General features: G+C 39.3%; 3 protein-coding genes across 4 annotated transcripts in view; 1 reads left to right on the plus strand and 2 right to left on the minus strand.

Moving 5' to 3' along the window:
* Nucleotides 1-2,678: 2,678 nt before the first annotated feature.
* On the minus strand, nucleotides 2,679-7,263 carry ATP5MJ (ATP synthase membrane subunit j). Its single transcript, XM_066188911.1, has 4 exons — nucleotides 7,178-7,263; nucleotides 5,439-5,562; nucleotides 3,746-3,766; nucleotides 2,679-2,871 (listed from the first exon to the last, which is right to left on the minus strand). Exons 2-4 carry the CDS (start codon nucleotides 5,560-5,562, stop codon nucleotides 2,846-2,848), a joined length of 171 nt encoding a protein of 56 aa, XP_066045008.1. The 5' UTR covers nucleotides 7,178-7,263; the 3' UTR covers nucleotides 2,679-2,845.
* A 1,855-nt stretch (nucleotides 7,264-9,118) lies between these two features.
* TDRD9 (tudor domain containing 9) overlaps nucleotides 9,119-22,997 on the plus strand; it is a 68,876-nt gene continuing 54,997 nt past the window's right edge. Inside the window, exon 1 of the mRNA XM_066188914.1 lies at nucleotides 9,119-9,326. Within this exon, the coding sequence (XP_066045011.1) occupies nucleotides 9,175-9,326 (152 nt within the window). The 5' untranslated portion in view covers nucleotides 9,119-9,174. The remainder of the gene's footprint in view (nucleotides 9,327-22,997) is intronic.
* RD3L (RD3 like) lies at nucleotides 14,558-17,514 on the minus strand. 2 transcript variants are annotated; one of them, XM_066188913.1, is made up of 4 exons: nucleotides 17,354-17,514; nucleotides 17,034-17,122; nucleotides 16,087-16,392; nucleotides 14,558-15,245 (listed from the first exon to the last, which is right to left on the minus strand). In XM_066188913.1, exons 3-4 carry the CDS (start codon nucleotides 16,383-16,385, stop codon nucleotides 14,948-14,950), a joined length of 597 nt encoding a protein of 198 aa, XP_066045010.1. In that variant the 5' UTR covers nucleotides 16,386-16,392; nucleotides 17,034-17,122; nucleotides 17,354-17,514; the 3' UTR covers nucleotides 14,558-14,947. The 2 variants fall into 2 exon arrangements, with proteins under 2 accessions (XP_066045010.1, XP_066045009.1); XM_066188912.1 differs by having other exon boundaries at nucleotides 17,034-17,125.

Consider the following 22,997-nt stretch of genomic DNA (forward strand, 5'->3'; position numbering starts at 1 on the left):
CTAAAGGAAAGCAACATGATCCATCAATGTGCAGTAAGCATATCCCTCACCAGTGTTTAGTTGTGAATCATGATGAATATTACATCCATGGATTAAAGTCCTGATCTTACATAGTCATTTGCATAGCAGATGGGTTTTTTCAGGAGCTGAGTATTGTCTGTTTAAACACTTACCTAGAACAAGATAATATTTTTGTTTTAAGTTAGCTTTAGAAATCACCTTAGCTAAATTACTAAAAAGGAAGAAAGGCACATATTCTAAAAGAAGACTATTCCCTTCAAGCGTAGGTATTCCTTGAAATGTTTGTCTACCTAGGACTATGCTCCAGGTGTTAGCGCTGCAATGAAAATTGATTACTCTTTCCACACCTCACTGGAAATACGAAATGGCTCTTTAAATGCCTTAGTTTGCTTTCCGCTTTTGTGTTTTACATTGCTTCAGCACAGAGAAATAGGAAGCACAGAGATAGTACTACAGGTGTTACATGTTATGGGTGTGTTGATTTCTACTTTTGAGTCAAGCCACTGACTGAATTTCCTCCTCCTGCATGCTACTCAAGTAAAAAACCAAAACAAAACATCTTTTAAACATGAACACCAGCCTTACTTCCTCTCTTTTGCAGATATTTGAGTTAAGGATCACAAAGGATGGAACATTCTGTAGCTCTCATAGAAATTCCTGACAGAGAAGCACCAATGGAAGAACCAGCTGCATATGGCATTGTTTCCGTAGAAATTAGAAATTTTATAACCCAGCCCATATGGACTTTCCCTACTAGAAAATCAAGCCAAGTCAGATAGAAAGAAGTGGTAAGACTTGAAGCAGGCTAAGTTTACCTAGAAGTGCAGTTAAATGTGGTCCAAGGACAGGTCAGCAGCAGCTCTTCTTGCCTTCCAGCCCCGGAGATCAGAAGACCATGTTGATGTACCTCAGTGCCAATGGTCTGGCTAAGGTGTAGCAAATCCTGCAGTGATTAATGTTTTTTTCCTGGTCTTTTTGCCTGAGCTCTGTAATTGAAAATTGCTAAAGCAGGTCATTTGAAGGATGTGTGGTATCTTAAGAACTATAACTTAGTGATCATAAATTTGCATTACAAATGCTCTTATGGCTCCTTACGTGGCATAAATTTTAAATCTGAACTGCTTATTAAGTATACCACAACTCACCCATCCTGTCATTACCACTGGCCTAATATCTGCTCATTTAAGTTCCATTTTCTTTTAGTTTTTATTCTCTATTACCTTCTTTTGGATGCTTTTGATTTTATGTAAAAAATCTAGTAGTGAGTTCTTCCGATTTCTCCTTCATTTTTCTGTGGTGAGGAAACAGAAAAACCCATATAGAAATGATTAAAGAAATCAGCTAAAACAGATCAAGGAAAGGTGCAACAAAGAAAACTGTGCAAGGTGGAATGAATGTCAAAAATCCATGAAGGACAGATGTCAGCTTTTCAAATTCAGTGATACTAATCTTGCCTTCTTTAAAAAAAGCTCTCAGAGAAATAAGGCTGGTGATTTTACTCTACTCAGTAGGTACAGATATTAAGTGTAAGTATAAATTTTGAAGAAATTAAAGGTAACAGTGTTTGGAATGTTTACCATCAGCAGGTAAGCTTATCAAGTTCCTGAGCGTTCAAATACAAACATTTAAGCTATAGCCTGATATTGCAGTCAGTCAGGAGATTGAAAAGCAAAACTTTAATCAAGCTGAAAGATTTAAGATGTTTCAGTGAAGTAGTTAAAAAGATGTACGTAAGCATTAAGTCATTAAAATGACTTAAGCCTCTTAATCTTCTCAAAGGCAGATTAGGCTAAATTTAAACAAAACATGACATGAAGTCTAGTTTTGGTTTTACACACTATATACCACACTTGGTACAGAATTCAGAATGCCTAGTTCTGAACACTCATTTTCATAAGATGGCATATGTTCCTACAGTCTTCAAAACACACTTGCCATGGAGTCCTAACAGCGGTCTGCAAAAACCACTAGTGACCCATCCTAATAATACAAGTATTACTTCACTTTCAGGAAAAAGGAAAACTTTGAAGCCAGTTAAATATTTGTTCTCATACCAACTGCTGCCAGTGCATGATTTCATTGTTCCCTTTAAATTCTGAGGTTTTCATAAGCTCCAATGGCAAATGAAAGTCCAAGTAACATCAATTTTCTTATACAAAATGGTAATGTTATTACTTATTCCTTTGCAAAACTTGTGACTCAAGGAAAAGCCTTTCAGAATAATTTCTCAGCTTTACTGAATATGAAGGACAAAAAAATATAGTGGTGAATTATGCACTTTAAAAAAAATCTGTAAACTTTTTGCATGTTGTTTTTGGTAACAATGTAACTTTTGCTATTAAACCTTGCAGAACTAAGAACTCCTTAAAAAATGTAAAGTTTAAAATATAATTTTTGGTACCCTTGACTACTGCACCACAAGTTGACAAAAAGCTGGGGATTAAGTCCTCATACTTGGTATCCTATTAAACGACATTTTTAAAGTAAATAGCCAAAAAAGCTATTATTAGGGAGGGAAAAAAAGGCAATCTAATTCTATTAAAAAGTTTAGTTATAAAGATTTGATCCCTTTTAAAGTACTGTTGAAAAAGTTTAACACGGTACTTAGAACTGTAGAACCTTGTTCTAAAATTAGGTTAACACTGCACTCCAGCATATATTGTCCAACATCTTTAATTTTTGTTCAGTGTATTTATTCTTTTTCCAATTACAGCAGATGGATCAGGTACATTTTTAGCATTCATTTCCCTATGGCTGTAACTCGCTTCATTTGCAGTAGAGATGATGAACCGCCAAGTTCATATTCCAAGAAGAGGAGAGATCTTTAATGATGGCCAGAACCAGAGGACTCTGAAACAAAGACATGATTTAGGCTGTTCAAACAGTAAAGCAAATCAATTCAGGAATGTAGTGCAGGTCCTAGAACTGACAACCTCATATCTTACATCTGAGATGTACTTACATCTGAGCACAAGTATTGGCTATTCAAATGAAACAATACCCTCAGAATGTGTACATAAGTAAATTTAGCAAATATTAAGAATTCTCTTTGGCAAGTTTAAAGCCCTATTACAGTTTCCTGGGTTTGGTTGTGGTTCTTCCAGAACTGAAGTTTATTTACACTATTATTCTAAATCGACTAGGTAGTGTTTTCTCTGACTGCACATTTCAAAATGGAAATAATGTTTGCATGTAGAAATTCAACTGGGAGCAAGTGGGTTCTCTCTCATGGTGCAGAAAGTGAACTGAGATACAGCAGGTCATAAAAAAATAAATTCCAGTGTGATGTCTGAATAAACTGTCCCTAAGTATCTAAACACTGCTTTATAAAGATACAAAAATACAAATTCAAAACACAAGTTGATACTTTCTACTTTCTTGACAGCTAAAATAGCAGGTACTCTTGAAATCATGCTGATTTAAATAATTCCATTAAATAGTTGTTACTATGATTTGAAAAAATTCCTCGCCCACACAGTCAAGGTATAGAATTTCCATTTTACTCCTAAAACCTACACAAAAGATTATATATGTGCAGATCCACAGATGTTTCTGGGTTATAAAATTATCAATACAACCAAAATTACTTATTTTGAAGTAGTCTTTAAACATTTGCTAAATCTGTAACTTAAGCTCCAAATTTATCTAATGTAAAATATTCTCAACTAATTTTTACTGCACTTATTTTAAAATTACATCAAAGTATTAGATATCTAATACTTACTATTTCCTGATGATTTTTTGCCTGGAAAAAAAAAAGAAAAAAAAAAAAAGAAAAAAAAAAAGCTGAACAATGACAGTTAAAATATATATTTCCTATTTACAGACAAATTTGATTTAGCTTATTATTAGCTTAAACAAAAATTGAAAGTGTACAACATGTACTTCCCATGGTACATTTCAGTAAACTTTATATTGATTTTTAAAAGTTGTTTGTTTTTAATTAACCAAGACTCCATGCATTTAGAAATTATAGTTAGTCATCAAGATTTCTACTATAATTCATAAGAAACATTTATGGAATGTTACTATTTTATGTAATATATGGATATATATATATATACACACACACACACACACACACAAAATACAGATGTAAACTGAAGGGAAACATTTGCTTTAAAATTTTCCTTTGTATTTTACATTCCCATTGTAATTACTCCCCTAAAATACTGGGTCACAGTGATAAAAAAAAAAAAAGAAATTCTTCATAAGGAAGACAGTTATAAGAGATTGTACAGTCTCCATCCTTGGAAATACTCACTTAAATTATGAATAAGGTAATAAGCAACCTGATCTGTGATCTAACTGCTTCAAGCACTGGTTTGGCTTGAGGTGAGCTCAAGAGGTCCCTTCCAATCTGATTTATTCTACAGCATACTCTTCTATAATTCCATGTATTATTTGCAAAATTATTCCCCAAAGTGCAGAAAGGGCTGCAGCTATTAAAAACTATTTTCCCTTTCAAGTAAAGCTTAGCATACAGTTGCCATTTATCCAGGTTTTTTGGCCCTCAAAGCTCTACATCAGGTCATCTAAGTCATTAATTAATGTAGCATGACATGAAGACAAGCTTGAAACAGTCTGTCCATTTTGAACTCTCCTTGAAATAAAAGGTTAAAGCAAAAGTTAAACTTTTTTTTTTCTTCTTGTCTACCTCAACTACTCATATTTACTTAACAGTCATTAAGTACTCATTAAGATCAACTGCTTATATTTACTTAAACTTTTAAGTGCAGTGTATCAGTTTTGGAATGCTACACGTTATTTGGACAAAGTTAGAAAAATACTGAGGTAATATCTCTCAGATGTTCCCACAGCAAGGGGTTCCTTTCCCTGTGAATTTTGTCTACAACTTACAACACTTCATTGTTCACAAAAGCCAGTAAAGGGTTTGACTTGGGATTTATTGAGCATAGCCTAAATCGACAAACAAGACCTTTAAGACACCATAATCTCCTGTGCCCTTCTGCCTCTGCTCCATTCAAATTTATTATTTTTACATTAGATACTCTGTTTCTTTCTCTGAGAAAGTCATCCAGTGTCACCAAGCAACACATTCTCATGTTCAGCTCTCATTCTGGGGTGCCATCAGCCCAAAACACACTTTCACAAGGCCATCATATGAGAAAACCTTTTAAAAACTATTTCTTTTCAAAATCTCGAGCAAGTAAGTTAGATCTGCATTTTAAAAACCAACTCCTGTATCACTTAATCTTCATAATGTAAACACAGTTACATTTGAGTACTTTTGTTAGTGGAACCTTCTACAGTCAGCATTTAAAACATCTAAACTTTTATAGCAAAGACCTGGCCCTAGGGAAGAATGTTAATTTCTCATTTGCTGGTTATCTTTGATGACTGATTCTTGTTGTGGGTATTCTGTTCTATAAAAAAGACTTTAATGTGTGACTTACCCCCATATGAAATCTTGTAGTAGGCATAAGCTGTTAGTGCTAAACCAACCCATATTTCTTGATACACAGTAGAGAAGTACAATTTCATGGGTCTCAATGACTTTGGAATCATACCTTGCACCATCTGAAATTTATAAGAAGTGTTCTCATTTTAACTTTTGCAGTTGTATTCTTACCTGCTGGATTTTTAACATACATACAGATGCATACACACATATATTCATCTATCTATACACACTCACACATAACTCCTAAGGTATATCAGCAGCAGTTCACAGGTTAAAAAAAATATCCCCAAGCATGCAAAAGTACTTATTCCAAAGCAAAGAAATGAAAATTCAGAATTAAGGTTACAATTTATGGGCTAACACAAAAAAAATTTAAAATTACAGCTGATGAAAGGGTTCAAAGGTGAGTCAACAGAGCATTTACAGAACAGCAATAGCTAAACTGCTCTCTGCCTATCAGTGACAGCTTTTTCCTAATGCTTCCAGATTCCCTCAGGAGGAAGTCTCACTCCAGACAAGCCAGAGAGGCTCCTTCCTTGCATTACCAACTTAGCTTCCCTCCCTCGCAGCTGTCTCTTCCACCATGGTAATTTCTACTCAAAATAGCAACATAAATTATGTTAAGCTAATGAATTCATGCTTTATCATGACTATTTGACTTTCAAAATATGCCCCAAGAGCAAGAAGCCTGTCAGTGTTGGGTTTTTTTTTTTTTCATGCAGCTTTGTAAGACAAAGAGAAAATTGTAGGAGGTTTTAAAATACAGCTTATCCTAACTCCCACAAATGTTAGTTCACATTTGCAGCACACTGCAGAGATGCCCCACGTTCTCCTCTTATGCACAGCAGTTCACCCCACTATTCATGCTTATTACAACGCAGCGAAGTCGGCTATACACACAAATAGACAGCACATGGTAAACCAGAGACCCAGGAAAGAGAAGCAGATTTAAACTTCTCTGAGGTAATGCTCACTTATCCGCCGTTAATAAATGTTAAAGCATCATTTGGCAAGCCTCTAAGAACTGGAAAAATCTACGTGTTTCTTAAAGAATGAATACAACTTTGAGGCGATTCGTATGTAATTACAGACCCACATTTACATTTGTTGAAGGACAGTAATTTCAATCATTTATTATTGTGGCAAAAGTTCCTGGAACACCTTTGTGCTTTCACCAACACTATTACTGACAATCATTAATGACAGTCATTAATAATGACAATAACTATAATGTCCTGCATTAAGGACATTTAGGTCCTGCTCACCTAAATTTCCAGGGTTTGTAGTTTCAGCCGAACAGCGGATTACAAACAGTCACTCTGCTATAGCAGAATATCAAGACATACTAACAAACAAGGAGACTGAACAGAACATGAAGGAAAGATTTCTCCAGCGCTACAAAACACAGGGAATAAACAGTGCTGTTTCCACTTATCACCGTGCTACTGCCCGGCAGAGACCTTTCCCCAGGGCCTGCGCGGGCACCACGTCGTTCTGCTTTTTTTTCTGAAACCTACTCTGAACATCGCTGTATTTGCTGTCTGCTTGACCTCCCCGCCACCCGCCGCCGCAGCCCGAGGCCCGACCCGCAGCACGGGGCTGGGCGGGTAACGGCAAGGTTACCGCACTCCATTTCTTCCCTTCCCAGGCTAACCCAGGGCTGTCCCCACCCGAGCCACCCCCGAGCGGTGCCCGCCAGGACCCAGCGGGGCTGGCGAGGCCCGGACCCACCGTGGCAGGGGAGCGGCGAAGGTCACACTGGGGAACGGAGACGGCTCCGCTGCCGCCGCGGGGTGCGCCGGGAAGGGGCGCGCGGCGGCCGGGGACAGCAGCGCCCCCTATGGCCGCGGAGGACCAGAGCGGCGTCGCACCGCGGCGGTGCCAGCCGCGCTTCCCTGGGAATCATGGAATAATGGGTCAGGCGGGAAGGGACCCCAGTGGGGCACCGGGAACAACCTCTCTGCCCAAGCAGGGACATCCCAGAGCACGTGGCACAGGATTGCATCCAGACAGTTCTTTAATATCTCCAGTGAGGGAGACTCCACACCCTCTCCGGGCAAGCTGTTCCAGTGCGTGGTCACTGCACAGTGAAGTTCTTCCTCACGTTCGGGTGGAACTTCTGTACATCAGTTTCTGTCTGTTGATTCTTGTTCTATCGCTCGGCACCACCGAGAAGAGCCTGGCTCCATCCCCTTGCCACCCTCCTTTCAGATACTTGTAGACACTGATGGGGTCCCCTCCCAGTTGTCTTTTCTCGAGGCTGAACAGGACCTGCTTCCTCAGCCTTTCCTCACAAGAGAGATGCTCCAGTCCCCCAGTCATTCTCTGTTGTCTCCAACTGGACCTGCTCCAGGAGCTCCATGTCTCTCTTGTACTGAGGAGCACGGAACTGGACACAAAAGGCCACATTCACCTCCCCTAGGCTGAGCAGAGGGGCAGGATCACCTCCCCCGACCTGCTGGTCTCTTCTAATGTAGATCTTCACCTCAGTCCTGCTTCCCAAGAACGAGCGCAGCAGGCGTCCCGTGCCAGGACAATGCTGGGAAGGGCCTCCCACAGTCTATACAGCTTGTCCCTTCGGGAACAGCTTGTCCCGGAGGGGTGGGAGGCACCCACTGCGCTGTATTTATGAGATCTGAAGCACCTACGTGCTTTGCAGGCCGTTTCCTCCAGGTGCGGGAAGGACAGAGCGTCTGGAATTCCAGAGCTGTGCTCGGGCATTGTTCTGTGGGGTGAGGGGGGAATGACCACCCAGGCCTCCCGTGGCTGTGAAAGGAAAGCAGAGCTCAGATCTCTTTTGTTTGTGTTAAAAAGCTTTAGCGGGATCACAGAATGCGTTTACTTTCCCAGTGAGTGATTTACATTATCTGCAGGTGTATAGATTTGCTACATTTGAGCTTTGTCACACAGGACAAACAAGACTTCTTGGATCTTACACGGGTGTTTTTTGCATTTAATATAGGAGCATAATTTAGGTCGAAATACTGCATGTATGTCACCTCTTTCTTTTAAAACTTCAAAAACGTCTAGAAATTTTAGTGAGGAAAATCCCTTTCTTTCTTTAATTTACGATTTTGAGGCTGATATGTTAAGCACCCAGAAGCTGTGGTATCCTTACCTCTCTGCATATACCCTAGCTTTGTAACTACCTGAGAATAACAGTTCTAAAGTAGCCAAATGCCTGCACTGAATCAGGCCCTCAATGTGGAGATGATAAATCCTACTAGACAAAGTAAAGATCTACCCTGTGTTCATATTGGTTTTCAGTATTTATCTGATTTTAAAAAAATTACACACAGATGTTTGCAGTTATTTCAGAAGAGCGGATGACAGGATCAAAGGAAAGTTCAAGTGACACGTTTCTCTTAGCTTCTATTCTTCTTTTGAAATTTATCCATTAGGGATGACAGGCCTTCAACTCTCCTGTACACTACTAGTCTGCGTCTGTATGTGCTGCCTTTCTAAGGAAGGCTTCAATACATTTTGGGGGTGGGTTTGGAGGAATTCAGCTCGCAGCTCCCCGTGGATTGTCTGGGAAGGGTGGGCAGAGCCCAGCCGGGAGCGCTCCCGCCGGGGGCGGGCCGGCCTGGAAGGGCGGGAAGGGGCGCACGTGGCGGGAAGGGCGGCGGCGGGGGAGCGCGTGCTGAGGCCGCCATCCGCCACAATCCACCGCCATCCGCCACAATCCACCGCCATCCGCCGGACACAATCCACCGCCATCCGCCGCCATGCTGCGGAAACTCGCCGAGGAGAAGAGCCGAGTCTCGTCCGCCATCGGCGGGGCCGTCACCGCCGTCGAGCTCCTGGGCGAGGAGGCGCGGGTCGGCCGCTGTGGCGCTTTCCCCCGGCACCCCACCCGGGAAGCGCTGACCGCGGCGGGGTGAGTGCGGGGCGCCGGGCCGCTGCTCGGATGGCCTCCCTGTCTCCTCTCTGCTCTGTGCCCCTGGTCCTGAGTGTGCTGGGCATTCCCCAGAGTCGGGGCAGCCTCCTCTGGCTCCCCTGCTCTGGTGGGCCCAGGGTGTGCAGTTGTTGGATTCCAGCCTAACACCCCCGGTAGCGTTTGTGACTGATGCATTTTTGTGGGTTTAATATTTAATGTTATTTTCTGATGTAGGTGTTAGGTGTCTTGTCTCCATAATGACTTGATCTGTTGTGTGGGGAGTTTGTTTTCTCTGAAGTGCATTAGCAGTGGTGTGCAGCTGAACCTAGTCCTGTTGAAAAGCTGTAGAACTGCACTAGCAAATACTGTTTTTTTTTTTTTTTTTTTTTTTTTCTGGTGTATTAACTGAAAGTTTTATCAGTGGCGAGTGATAAATGAGATTCACGCGTTCACTCCTGTTGTGACCTAACGGAAGCATTTAAGTTACCAGAGTAAAGCAAGTCAGGGGTACATTGACATATTGTTCCTTAAGCATTATTTTCTGATGGTAGAGTTTACAGGCAACGAGAAGTGTATGTGTGTTTGTATAGTTGAAAATCAAACATTTGATTTTCGCTGGCGTCTGGATATTGAAATCCAAAAAATGCTTTCCCCTGGATGCTGCCTGGACTGTAGCAGTGCATACTAATCTTGGTATTTAGACCAGGTGTGGTAGTGTGTCTGTGGTTGCCATAGAAAAGTGTTTTGTATGCACTTCCATTTTTCAAGATGAGCTGGGCATACACTCGAGAAGTGAGCGTTTTGGGTTTTACTTTTCCCTGTGTGATGCACAGCAGTAGAGATTGCTGTTTTTCAGGAAGGTGTATTTCTCTCGAGGGGTGTACATTGGTATCTGAAAAAGAATGAACATTTTGCATAATATCTTGCTATCAGGTAGTCTGATATTTCAGCAGAGATTGTTCAGGCTGTCAGTGTTTCTGTCTTTGCTTCAGGTGAAGGACAAAACTGCACCTCAAAATACCTATTCCTTTTTATCTTTCAGTGTAAAGGTGCTGCGATTATCAAGCTCTGAATCACTGGCCAAGAGCTACTGGACTTTGTGCAAGCAATTAAAGTTTTCCAGAAGTGACGGAAAAATTTTACAGTTCTTTTGAGTTGTTTCTGTGAATATGATGCGTTAACCCAGTATGAGCAAGATGTTTCTGACTTCCTAGTCTTCATTTAGGTGATAGTAAATTTCTGTAGTATTTATGAGGTGTTTGACCAGAGATCCTTGAACCCAACTGAGTACTAAGCCACAAGATTTATTTTGTGCATTTCCTGTACACAGGAGAAATGACCAAGATTCATCAAGCCTTGTGTGACTAGGCAGAGGCAAATCTTTATTTTTGGTTGGACAGAGAGCTCTTTCCACTCACAAGTCTTAGCAGATAACCTAATTGTGAGTTTGACAGCGATGTTAGTAGGGAAAAGATATTTTTATGGGTTTGGTTTTTTAATTTCTTTTCCCCCCCCATCCGAGGGGAACAAAGGTGATATGCATCCTAAATGACTGTTTATGTAAGCGTGGACAGAATTTCTTACCAATAGCTATAAAACCTTTGAGCATAGATGATAAGTGCATGTCTGTCCTGCCGCAAGATGGAAGGCATCTCTATGAGAAGCTGTGTTTGCTTAGTTGTGGTTTTTTTTCGTGCATACTTGTGTTTCACAGCTCTGGGAATATGCTTATGTTTTTGAGGGTTTTTGCAAAACTTAAAGGCTCTATAGGAGGTTTAGATTTAAGTGGTTGGATGGAAAGGAAATGCTTCTATTTTATTTAATGACTGCTTAAGAGTTTGAGGAGCTGAAAACAAAAGATTTTCTCGTTTGTTGAGGCTGCTTGTAGCATAATTGTCTATTGCCTTTAAAACTCTTTGTTTTTTGGGAAAGTCAAAACCAAAGTTCTTCAGATTCTTTAAATGCTTATTTATGTTTATTTTAAGTTGGATGTACAATTACTGATGGAGACTTGTCTGCCTCCCACTTTTGTCTAAATTGGTATCTAAGAGTGTGCAGGTTTAATACCAGATCGGTAATAACAGGTGTGTTATTGCACACAAGTGTGTGTAATAAGTTTTACTTTGCAAAAACGTTGCTGAGATTATTTAATATGATCTAAAAGTCTTGTGTTTCCCTTAAAAAGAGAAATGGAATGTCTTTGCTTCCTTTACCGATGATGCCTCATGGTCCAAGGCTTTAAAGATTCTTTTGCTTCCTGAACTACCTCTAGAATAGCAGTATTATTAATTGAGGTTTTTGGGGAAAGGTAGTAGAAATAGAAACTGCGTAAAATGTGGCTGGAATTTCTGTCCTTAAACAGCTCATTTATTAACTTTTTAATTCCTCTTGTTACGTTTAAGTGAAAGAGAAGAAATTTAGACCCTTAAATCCTTCCTTGTTATCAACACAATTGTATTCACATTAAGACAGTTAAAGGCTGAAGTGTGTAAAAGGTACTTATTCTCTCTTTTATTTCCTGCATTTCATAGGTGTAGCTTTCACCAAGTTTGAACCTTTTTGAAGCTGACTTACTGGCTGGAAACATTGCATGCTGTTTGCTTTACTTGACACTTGTGCAGGTGGGAGACACTGCTGTCCTTTGGAATTACTGCCACTCACCTTCTGTCACCAGAGTGGTTTGTGTTGGCTGCCTGCCTGTTGCAGAAATATCTGCTGGCTCAGTGTAAGGGGCAATGTAGTTTTAGAACACCTCATGCAAATTGTGTAGGACATAAAATAAAAAACAGTTAAGCAGTAGCAGAGTTCTTGGACAGTGATCTCCCCCAGGATAGCGGTGACTGGCCTTCCAGCAATCTTAATGCTGTCTGAGGTAGCTGAATTCTAAGGGTAAGCATAATTCTAGAAAATGGCTTGTCTCATCTGGTGAGCTGAAGAACAGATTCTCCTGGCAGCATATTGCAGTAAACCTAAGAGATTTCTTTAAAATATATTTAACATTTTTAGTTTGGCTTCTTGCTCTTACACTTGCTTTTTTTATGCTTTTCTCTGCTTTTTAACTAGGGAGAATATATAACAATGTGGTCAAGAGGAAGTGCTTGTACTCCACAGGGTTACTCCACATTTCAGTATTCAAAAAAATGGCCAAAGTGAGGCCTTAGAGGATGGCATTTTTTTCAGCCTTTGGATATTTTTTTCCCTGTACTTCTGCAGTTCTCCTTTGCTTTCTCCTTCTCCTTTCCCTCCACACATGTGGTCACTAGAACTGCAGTACTCTGATTTAAACATGCATATAAAAGTAGGTGAGCCTTTTTGTGCCTTTCCCTGGCATTGTATAGGGATTTAACATTGATTTGGCTATGATGCCTACCTATATTTTTAAACTGTTGTGCAGCCACTGCCTTTTAGAACACGGTGTGGTTGATGGTTCCTGTTTCTGAACTTGGAAAAATGCATTTGCTCATGTTAAAATGAAATTGAAGTGAAGTTTATGAAGTGTGGGTAAGTTGTATATGGGGTTATCTTGTTGTGTTTGTTTGTTTTCCCTACCCATTTTTGGTGATTGTTAAGGTAAGCGGATCTTCCATGTTACTGGCCTTCCGTTTTCCATAAACTAAAATTTGGAAGCTGCATTTTTAGTCTTCTTTTTACCTATTATTCAGATAGAAAGCTGTGAGTTCACCATTTCAAGAAATGAACTTAGATGACTTGCCATTGCAGGAATCATGCACATTTGACCACTTCAAAGCTATCTGGAACCAGCATTGTGGATGTTAATTCTCAGAGAAATATTATAAATACTCAATACCTGTAACCTTCCTTCCTGTAGGAAAGGTACTTGACATTTAATACTTGTGAGAGTTTTATTACTGTGGAAAAACCTTCCTTTGAATCCCTTGCTGCCCTCGTGCAGGGATTAGATCAGAACTGCAGGAGAAGAATCTCCAACTCTTTGCTGCCTCAGTAGGACACAGTAAGTTTAGAACAGCATTTTTGTTATTAATCCACAAACTGACAACTGACAAGAAGAGGGCAAAGAGTTTGTAGCTGCTCTGAGTGCAGATACAACAAGTTTGCACATCCTTGTGAAACTTTGTATAGTTTATGGAAGTGGAGGGATTAGTTACTTTTGGTATTGAGCTGCAGCTTTTATTATTTTAAATCTGTTGGAATTTTTTTGCTCTAGTCCTCCAATGCTTTGTCCTCTAAGTGGATGTAGGAGTTCTCATTGTTTTATCTTCTGTGTATATTATGTTTTACTTTTCTATCTGAAACATTTTCTGTACTGTAAGCTTTTCAAAGGCTTTTTAAAACCATTTTTAAAAGATTTAAAAGTGTTTAGTAAATGATGGTGCAGTTTGTTCATCCAGTTCTGGGAGGGGGGGGGATACAGCTGTGGAGCATAAGATGCTTTGAAGTTGTGTTACCAACTTGATGAAATCTGAATGTCTTCTTCAGTATGTTTGAAGAAAATACCAGAGTAAACAGTTTTGTTTATGAAATAGTGTGTTCTGTGAATTGGGCCATGTGAGTCTTGCCCATTTTTTCTGATCTGGCAGACGGATCAAAAGGAAATATGGAGAAGAAGAGGTTATATAAAACATGTAAAAACTTGTTACAGTGATGGGAGCACAATTGGAAATGTAGCCAACTGAGTTCTGGCATATGTTTTCATTGATTTTCTGCTCTAATTGCCTGCTGTGACTGTGACTACTACGTATGTGATTAATCTTGTGAAACTTTGTGAACCCACAATGATAGATCATGGCGGCTGAGAAACGTTACATTTTGTTATATGTAAATTTAGAATGAGCACCTTGTGCATTGGAAATGATTTGTTGACTCCTTGGCTATTCTAGAGAAGTACCACCTGATTTGATAAAAATGCTAAAGGTTTAATGCAGAATTTGAGTTTCAGAACAGCTTCCAGTAAGTCAAATGAAAATTGGCTATTTAAAATGAAATAATTGAATAATTTTTTTAAAGAACAGAGAGCTAGTTGTTAAATGCTGTTAAATATCTTGTGGTTTTGTTCAGCTGTCCACCTTCACGTACTTCAGCATGTGCAGAGTATAGTTTAGAAAAAAATACAGAAATAATACATGCTGCATAAGTTATGTCAGTGTTTTCATGCAACTTATTCTTCAAGTTAAGAAATAATTATTCCACTCCAAAAGGTATTTACTGGTTTATTTAACTGATGTTATATTAAACCATTTCTTTTACACAGTATAAAGTTCCCATAGAGCCTAAAAACTATGTGACAAACACAGAAGTTTTTGTCTAACACTCTGTGGATTGATGCTGTTTCAAAATATGCAAAGCAATCTGTTTTGTTGTTCAAGTACTTCTAGCTCTATATGGCTAAAAATTAAAATGCTTCAGAGTCTTTTTCAGAAGCATCTCCATTTTTGATTATAAGAGGGCTTCAAACACAACAGCTCTAAGAAGCTATAAAGGTAGAAGGTGAGTTGATACTTAAGGTTCTGTATACTATCTGTTACAAAGGATTTTAATTTCTGGACTTGGAATAAAAAGGGGAGCGTGTCACATTTCTTACTCCTAGTACAAGAAAGGAATGTAGATGGCTACATAACTTTTTGAAAGCAACACAAACCAACTTAACTTGATGGGTAGTAGTAGGGTAGATTCCAGATTCTGTGAGAGAAGGTGGGAAACATGCTTTGTGTGTTTTTGTCAACGTAACTTGAGACCGTGGGGATTTCATCTTTGTCCGACTTGTTGGAGCTGTCACTGCGTGGACTAAAATGTTCAGGGCAATTTGTATTCCATGCATCTACCAGCTGCTCTGCTTGGTTTTCTCGCTCAGTGGTGGTAAGAAAATCTTTTAAAACTTGCTTGAATATGTAGACTATTTCCCAGGGTAAAACATCGTTTTCTGCCAAAACTTCCCGAAATCTAGAAACAAACAAAAATTGGAATCCAGTCATTGGCACTGAAAACTTGTCTTTTTCCTCTCTGGTCATTTGGGGGTGGGGGAGAAGGAAATTACTTGAATTCTGGTGTCATTTTTTCCTTGCTGCCACATTTCCCCACTCACCTCCCCCAGAAGATTGTAAGAGGAAAAGAGCTCTAACAATGCACTGGATGTGCTCCAGCTATTGTGGATTGAAAGCAGTTGTGATTGGGTAGGCTTTTTTTTTCTTTTTTCTTCTTTTTTTTTCTGTGGCCCATTTGGGTAACTTGATTTAAGCTGACTTTGCCCTTAGGTATATTCTGGGCTTTAAAAGGCAAATGCACTTGTTCTGTCATTTCTGAGTCCCTAGAAAATGTACTTAAAATGCAGGCATAGGAGAATTTTTCTTCATAAAATGCATAGAGGGATTTATTTTTTTATTTATTTACACTGATTTGCAAGTTTTTAGGAGCTTTCTGGTATTGTAGACGGGCTGAATTTCTGCATAATAGTGCATTGCATTAGTCTTTTTATTTGATTTTTAGTTACTGGGTTGCTATTTAATTAATAGTAGGGATAAGTAACAGGAAAGACGGGAAGTATCAAAAGGTCATACGAGAGTTCTTTTGTTTGGATTAGAGCAGGAAAATCCTGATCTAAAACTTCCTTCAAGTGCAGCATATTAAAGTGAAGACATAATTTCTAAAACAATTGTAAAAATGTGCCCCAGTTGCTGGTCATTGCCACCTTGGAAGAGCAGAACCAAATACAAGCTTTGATTAGGTAGAGAAACATCTTACTTGTGATAGAGGACTCAGAGTCAGGGAAATACAAAACAATTACCTGCTGAGAACAGTTCCTGTTTGGCAAGGCTGGATTTGTGAGCACAGAACTTCAAGCTGTCGTTGCTCAGTAGCTGGAATTGTTGCTTGAGGGTTTTGGTAGTTCTTGAGCCAGTTGTAGTCCATGCCAGTTTTCTGGACTTTTTGTTCGTTTTCAATCTCTTGCACTAATCTTTCACGCTCTTTCAGGTGCCATTTCAACTCCCTCAGCAGGGTTTTTGTTACTACTTCTGAACCAGGACATCTAGTGGATTTGTAGGAATCAGTTTTTGACCATTTCATCCAGCCAAAAAGCGGCATTTTTAAGCTGGGGAGAGGAAAAAGAAGCATTTTGCGTGTGTCTGTCTAACTGATTCGGCTTTTTTACTTGTAGACTTCCTTCTTAGGAACTGAATGTTTGAATGAAACTTTATTAACGATCCTGAAATAGTTTGCTGTACAAAATCACCAGGCCATAATGAAATATGACAAGCCTTGCACTCGTAATATTTGTTGTGTCTTTTCTGAGTTAACATAATCTGTGAAACTTGCTGCATTCGAAAGTTCATGTCTGTCATCTAGGGAATACTCCATGTTCTATCCATAGTATACATGATTTAAAAAAACAGGGAAGAAACCCCTAAACTCCGTCACGCAAGCTAACAAAAAACCCCTCAAACCCCACAAAAAACCCAGCTAAATAAGAGCACTCCCTCCCAGCAAAACACAAACCTCCAAAATTTGAATTTACACATTGCTTAAAAATGAAATTAATTAATTAGTAATTAACTGCTGGAACTCTGCTTGATTTGGTTTTACAACATATGTATCAGTTTTTAGTTTAAATATTTTATTTATTGCTCACATAATCTGGAAACAGAAATCTGGTAGAACAGACTTGTAAAGTGCAGTTTGTAACAAATCATGCACACACAAGCATGCAGGTTGGAATCGAATAACACAAATTACCTTTGCAGTTGTCTGTGAACAGTGTTGCTTCAGGTGAGCTTGCTTGAAGGTCTCTTATTTTAGCATATCCCGTTTGCAGGTTGTTAGTACTGCTGGAAGAAAACAAGGGTTTTTTTCTCTTTTTCCTATTTTCTCTTTTTTTTTTTTTCATTTACTCAGGCTGTGCCCAGAAAAAATGACTTTCTGTACTGAGTATGACAGTTTAAGTTTTTCTGCTTTTAAGGTTCTTTTTCATCCTCTGTGCCGGAGAGAAGCAGTAATCCATTTAACCTAACATGGTCTCTCAAATACTTTCTACCAAGTCCATTAAGATCTCCTACCTTTGAATTGAGTTCTGCTGATGGCAGCAATTTGAAAAAAGATGGTAACAATTTCAAATGCTTGTTGCTAAATCCATCCAAATGTATTGTTGGTAGTGAGATGAATAATGATAGTCTGAAGCAACTACAGACGTGCTTGTAGCTAAAGTTAAGGCTGTCGTATGATGTGATGCTTGGCTGTGCATAGCTGTAGGTCACAGTTTAGAGCTGTATTTTTATGCCCATAGAGTGCTAAAAATAACTATGTTGCTTTTATCATCAAACTAAACTTTCAGGCCATTGAGATGCTGGAAGACTTATCTCCCATTAGAGGGGGATCAGGCTGTTCTGCTGTCATTTTTAAACAGCTAAGAATAGTTTTTCTCTAGTAAAGATCATCTAAAGCTTTTGTTAAGTGAGTGTTGACAGAGCAGAGTATTTGACAGTTGCTCAGGATTTTGTCGCTACATTAAATGCTTCTTCCAGATGAATTTCATCAATCTCATGGTTCTATACTTTTTCATTACTGTGCATAGCTGTTAGCATTTTTAATTAACATTTCAAATGTGTTTAAAGAAGCCAGCTTGTAACACCTACAGTGTACCATGAAAGACACGTTAATCTAATTAAAGGAATAGAATGATAAGGAGATGCAAATTGAGGTCAAACCGATCTAAAAAGCCCAGAATTGTAAGTCTTACCATAGACATTGCTTCTCTCTCAGCTGGCTGTCAGCTGCCTGCTCCCTGTTTCCTTGATGAATATTTTGAGCATATCCATGTTTAAGGTTCATTCTCGGGGATGGCACTGTGCACTCTAAAGGTCGCTGAAGGAGCCATTTTCCATTCCAGTTATCCGGTCTCTTCCTATTAATCTAAACAGTAGCCATGGTATGAGAAACGCTGCCTTTCTCCTTGCCCTTGTTCTAATGACTGTCTTTGCTCCTCTTAAGTATTTCTCATTCCTACTTTTCTCCCTCCACTGGTGTGTTGAACGATTGGGAGAACAAAGGTTCTCTAAATTTGTTCTAGATGTCATACAACATAAAGGATGACGTGTATGGCTGTTATTAAAGCTGATACTACTTATACATTGGAAAAATTCAAATGTCATTATTAATCCTCTTCAACTGGAAGGTTTTCACATTGCATTGTATGTGGTACTATGAAAAAGGAAGGGAGCTAGGTTTATGACAGAACTGTCCTGACAGATTTTCAGATGAAATTAAAATGCTCCTTGCCACCTCCTTTACAGCACAGTTAACATGTCACCACTTTTTTCCACTCTATCAATCTGCAAGTAAACTGCTGGACAGTGTAAAACCATTATAGTGTCTTTGCAAATTAAAGATGCATACTGGAAGGTGTGCAAAGTAATTAAATGAGAAACCTATAACTTCTGTTTTTCAGCCTAATCTTTGGTTGCATCATTGAAGATTCAAGCCAGGATCCTGAGGATCATGGTTATCTTCCCATTGCTAGGAGGGCATTGAAGCTGAAAATTTGTATTGCTTCTGCTTCTGTATGCAGTTCAGGTGTGTGAAGAGATAGTTGACCACTCACGTGGGGCTGGCACTGGAAGCTGGACCTCAAAAGTAGAGCAGTAGTTTATGCAGTTTCTAGCCCATGGTTAATCCTGGAAGCTTTGTTAAGAGTCAAAATTCTTTCTACCCAGCTATCTTTAAAATGTACTCATGGATCTGAAGTGCTCTGTCAGAGTGGAAATTTCGGCTTGACTTAGGCTGATGGTGGGTCATTTCCCTGAAGGCACTATGCAGTTTGTCTTTATTAGTAGCTTACTTAATTATGTCTTAGTGGTCAACTCTGTGCATCCCCAGTCAGAAAAACGAGTGTTCTCTGGTGGGTGTGGCAGAACAGCTCCTGCAGTGGTCTGCTGGGTTTATTCTGTTACTTTCTTTTACCCTGGATATAAATTATGCACGGTTCTATTCACTTCTTCATTTTCCAAGGTGTATTTAGGAAGTTATTAGTTCATCTTTGTCTGAGGTGAAAGGATTGTTAGTGTGGGGTTAGTACCTGTCATGTTAAAGGAATTCCTCCTAAGGTAACGTTTGGTGACCAGTGTTTTCTGAGTATGGTTTGTACTGAAGAGCTGCAATCAAACCCAGGATTGTTGGAAGAACTCTCATTTTTGGAGTGGTTTTGTTCTGCCGTGTAGGTGGCTTGGTGTGAAGGACTGGAAGTATGGGTTCGTGGCTCTAACTATTAACCTGAAAATATCTGGTACTCTAAATCTCATCTGTTTGTGGAATTCCTCTTTTGTCTCCTCCTGTTTGACATCACAAATGTGGGGGGGAACTTGACAATTAAGATGTCACTTAGAAGTATTGCTTTTAAACCTTTTTTTTTTTTTTTTTTTTTTTTTGGCAAAGCCAGTTTGAGAAGAAGTTGGTGCTGAACAGCAGTTTGTTCAAAACCAGCTCCATTTAACCAAACATGATGCTGATGTGAGCATCCAGGCGTGATAAATGGTGAGAATGGTTGGAGGAGAAGCTTCTTATTCTTTGGGAAATTTTATGGCATCTGTACCATCTGAGATGCTATTGACTCTTGCAGTTGAAAGGGGCAAGAAGTACAGCTCTCTTTATGAATGAAACTCAGTGTGACACTGAGAAATTATTACCCTAATTCTTACTTGACCAAAAGTGCTGATAGCAGATCATAAGCATTACCACCAGCTAACCTCCCAACACATTGGTGTAGTGCTGCGTGTTCCATAATTCTTTCTCACTCTCTGTTGATAATAATCATATTCTGTGATTTGCTGCCAATAGATTTTGTGTGAAGGGCTGGTGGTTGTTGTGGGTTAAGCCCAGTAGACTCCTAAGCACCACACAGGCCCTGCTATTCCCCCTCAGTGGAATAGGGAATGAGAAATGGAACAGAAAAAGGAAAAAAAAATTGGGTTCAAAATGAAAGGTGTTTTAAGAAGTGGAACAAGAGGGAAAGAAAACAAAGTGATGCAGAGGCAACCCCACAACACCTCTCATGGGCAGCCCAGCCAAGTTCTGAACAACAGATGGCAAACAACTGAAACATCGCTCCCTTTTTGTAGCTGACCATGACACTAAATGGCATCTGTTTGTGTTGCCTTCCTGGTTATGCCCCTTCCCAAACCCTTGTGCACCCACCGGCCTATTTATGGGGAACAGGAGAGGATGTAGTATGAGAAACAGAAAGGTCCTGGATGCTGTGAAAATGCTGTTCAAGAGTAACTAAAACATTTCTTTTCAGAAGTACTGATTTGGTCCCAATTTTAAAACAGTGCTGCTATGGAGGAAATAACCCTATCCCAGCCAGCACCGTCGCAAAGAAAGGTTGCCAATGCTCCCATCATCTGAGCAGAGAGAGATTTCATAAAATAATTTATCCACAGCTAACAGGTTGGATGGTTTCCTTTCATTTATAAATGGAGTGCCACTCTGGGTTTAATCAACTTTGTAGTGTAGTTTTCTTTTGATTTGACAGAAAACTCTAGCTGTTTCGGGCAGCAGACAGATGGTGAGTCTACCTCTTCTAATCACTTCAGATAGCATTTGACTACTGCTTTTGTTTTTTTTAACAATTATGAGCAAAAATTGCCATGAGTCCACACAAGAGGCTTCTTGGTAAGACTCCTTGTTTGGTCTTTTGCTGTGACAGTGAAAAGCAGAACAATTTTTCTTTTAGCAGTGTTAACTGACAGAAGTTTGTGTAAGCTATCATTGCATCCTAGTGCTGAGATGACTAAAACCAGGACATGTTTGAAGCTGATTTCTTCCACTTGGGCTGTCTGTAGCATTAATGTCTCTGGTGCTGATGACACTTCACTAATAGGCAGGGGAGTTACAGGCATCAATTTGAAATTGAGGCAATCCTCCTTTTAATACTAATCTTCATGAGCATTCTTCTAAATTCAGAGCAGTCTCTTACTTGCATTTTATTTTTCTCAGAGATTTATTTAATCTGGATTTTACCAAGTTGGTAACCAAATACAGGAAGAGAAGCTCATCAGCAGCTCATCTCCTAGAAGAGTCCAGTTCTTTGAAGCCCGGCAGTTCATCCCACCGGCATAAAATCCCAGAGCAGGAGACAGTAAATCGGAGGATTTGGGCTGTTTTATCCTGGCATTTGTGCTTGTTATGTTTCTTGGATTTTAACTGGGGATAAGGTGCAGAGCTATTAGGTTGACATATGTGAAATATTTCTGAGTTGTTGAGTTTCTATAGTCTGTCCAAATCCAAATATCAGCATTTGAGTTTTTCAGGATTTCACAAAGTTGTTTTAGTGTTCTTCCTCCCTCTTCCCCCCCCCCCCCCCCCCCCCCCCCCCCCCGCTAGTTTAGGTTTTAAAACAGGCAATCTGAATTATACCTCAGGAAGAGCAGTGCAAGCCTTTTAAAATGCTTAATTGTGAAGATTTTATCACTAAATCTAGCAAATTACATTTTAGAACAGCTCACTTACTGGGGAAGAAAGCATGCACCTAACTGATTCTTGGATTCTTGAAATAATATGTAGTGACTTTGTGAAATCTGTATTTAAGATTTTAATATGTTACATTTATTCTGAATTGTATTAGTAGTCTGTTTTTGCAGCTGAAACGTGGCTTTTAAATGACAGTACATGATTTCATTGAAGTTAGTGTATTTCTGCAGGTAGGAAATCTCTTGTACAGGCCAGCTTCCAGTTAAAAGGAAGGTAATTTTTAGTATGTCCTTCAGTAAACCCAGTGGAAGGTTATTTACTGTCATGGCAAATGTTCAGTTATGTAAAGTGTCACATTACTTTAGTTTCAGAAGAGAAGCTTTGAAACAGTCTACTGTATATATCTTACTAAAATTGTACAGAAAAATATTGCTCTGTATGTTATGAGGCTAAGTGGTTTTTTTTCAAGTGATTTCCCCCCTCCCCAAAGATCTGTAAATAGGTGAATAGTCTGTGTGCGTGACAGAAGCCATGACTTGGGGCAGTCCTTCTCTTGTGATCTGTGAAATGGGTGTCACTAGTTTTATGTTCAACTTCTAGTCCCACGTGCGCGGGATTTTTTTGTGTTAAATGAGGCAGAACATAAATAAGCGGGAAGTTCATCTATAAGAGTTTTTTAAAACACAGTCTCAGGAGATGTTGATGTTTCCGTTTTGTCTCTAAGGTGGACATGTCCTAGGAGTTACATGAATAGAATAGAAGCCTTAAATAGAAGCTTCTACCCCAAAATTAAGTGGTTAATAGAATTTTTTTTTTTGAAGTTGGTTAAACAAGCACCTTAATCCTTGGAATTTCATTGCATGCTTGGATATTTTCTTTATACAGTTGGATATGCTGTGTAAGCAGTTTAAAAATATTTTTTTCAGGGAATAAGACTGCATGTATCTCATAGTTTAATAAAGCTTTTTTAAGCATTTCTTCTAAAAGCATTGACTATGTTCAGTATTGGCATTGCAGTTAATATGTCATTGGAAAGGGCCAGGCAAATTACCTGCCATAGTTATGGTTGAGATTGGGCAATTGATTCTGTTTTTGGCAGCTAAGTGTATGTGAAAATGCTTTGGTTATTACTTCAAGTGCTCATACAGATATTTACTCAGTATATGTTATGATGCCTTGTTGACTTATTGGAGGTCATTCTGTAGCTTGAAGAAAAGAAAGACCTTTCTCTAGCTCTAT

This window comes from Chamaea fasciata, unplaced genomic scaffold (genome assembly GCF_029207755.1).
Source record: "Chamaea fasciata isolate MVZ Bird 193981 ecotype frontalis unplaced genomic scaffold, bChaFas1.0.hap1 SCAF_7, whole genome shotgun sequence".
NCBI classification, from domain to species: Eukaryota; Metazoa; Chordata; class Aves; order Passeriformes; family Sylviidae; genus Chamaea; species Chamaea fasciata.

Bases quoted from the DNA above. Each gene is read 5' to 3' on its own strand.
- ATP5MJ (XM_066188911.1), bottom strand. From the start codon at position 5,562: ATGGTGCAAGGTATGATTCCAAAGTCATTGAGACCCATGAAATTGTAC. The intron at 3,767-5,438 runs GTAAGTCACACA...TTTTTTTTCCAG, and splicing joins CTACAAGATTTCATATGGGG to GCAAAAAATCATCAGGAAAT. The intron at 2,872-3,745 runs GTAAGTATTAGA...TCTTTGTTTCAG, and splicing joins CAAAAAATCATCAGGAAATA to AGTCCTCTGGTTCTGGCCAT.
- RD3L (XM_066188913.1), bottom strand. From the start codon at position 16,385: ATGCCGCTTTTTGGCTGGATGAAATGGTCAAAAACTGATTCCTACAAA. The intron at 15,246-16,086 runs GTAATTGTTTTG...GTTTGTTTCTAG, and splicing joins ACAGGAACTGTTCTCAGCAG to ATTTCGGGAAGTTTTGGCAG.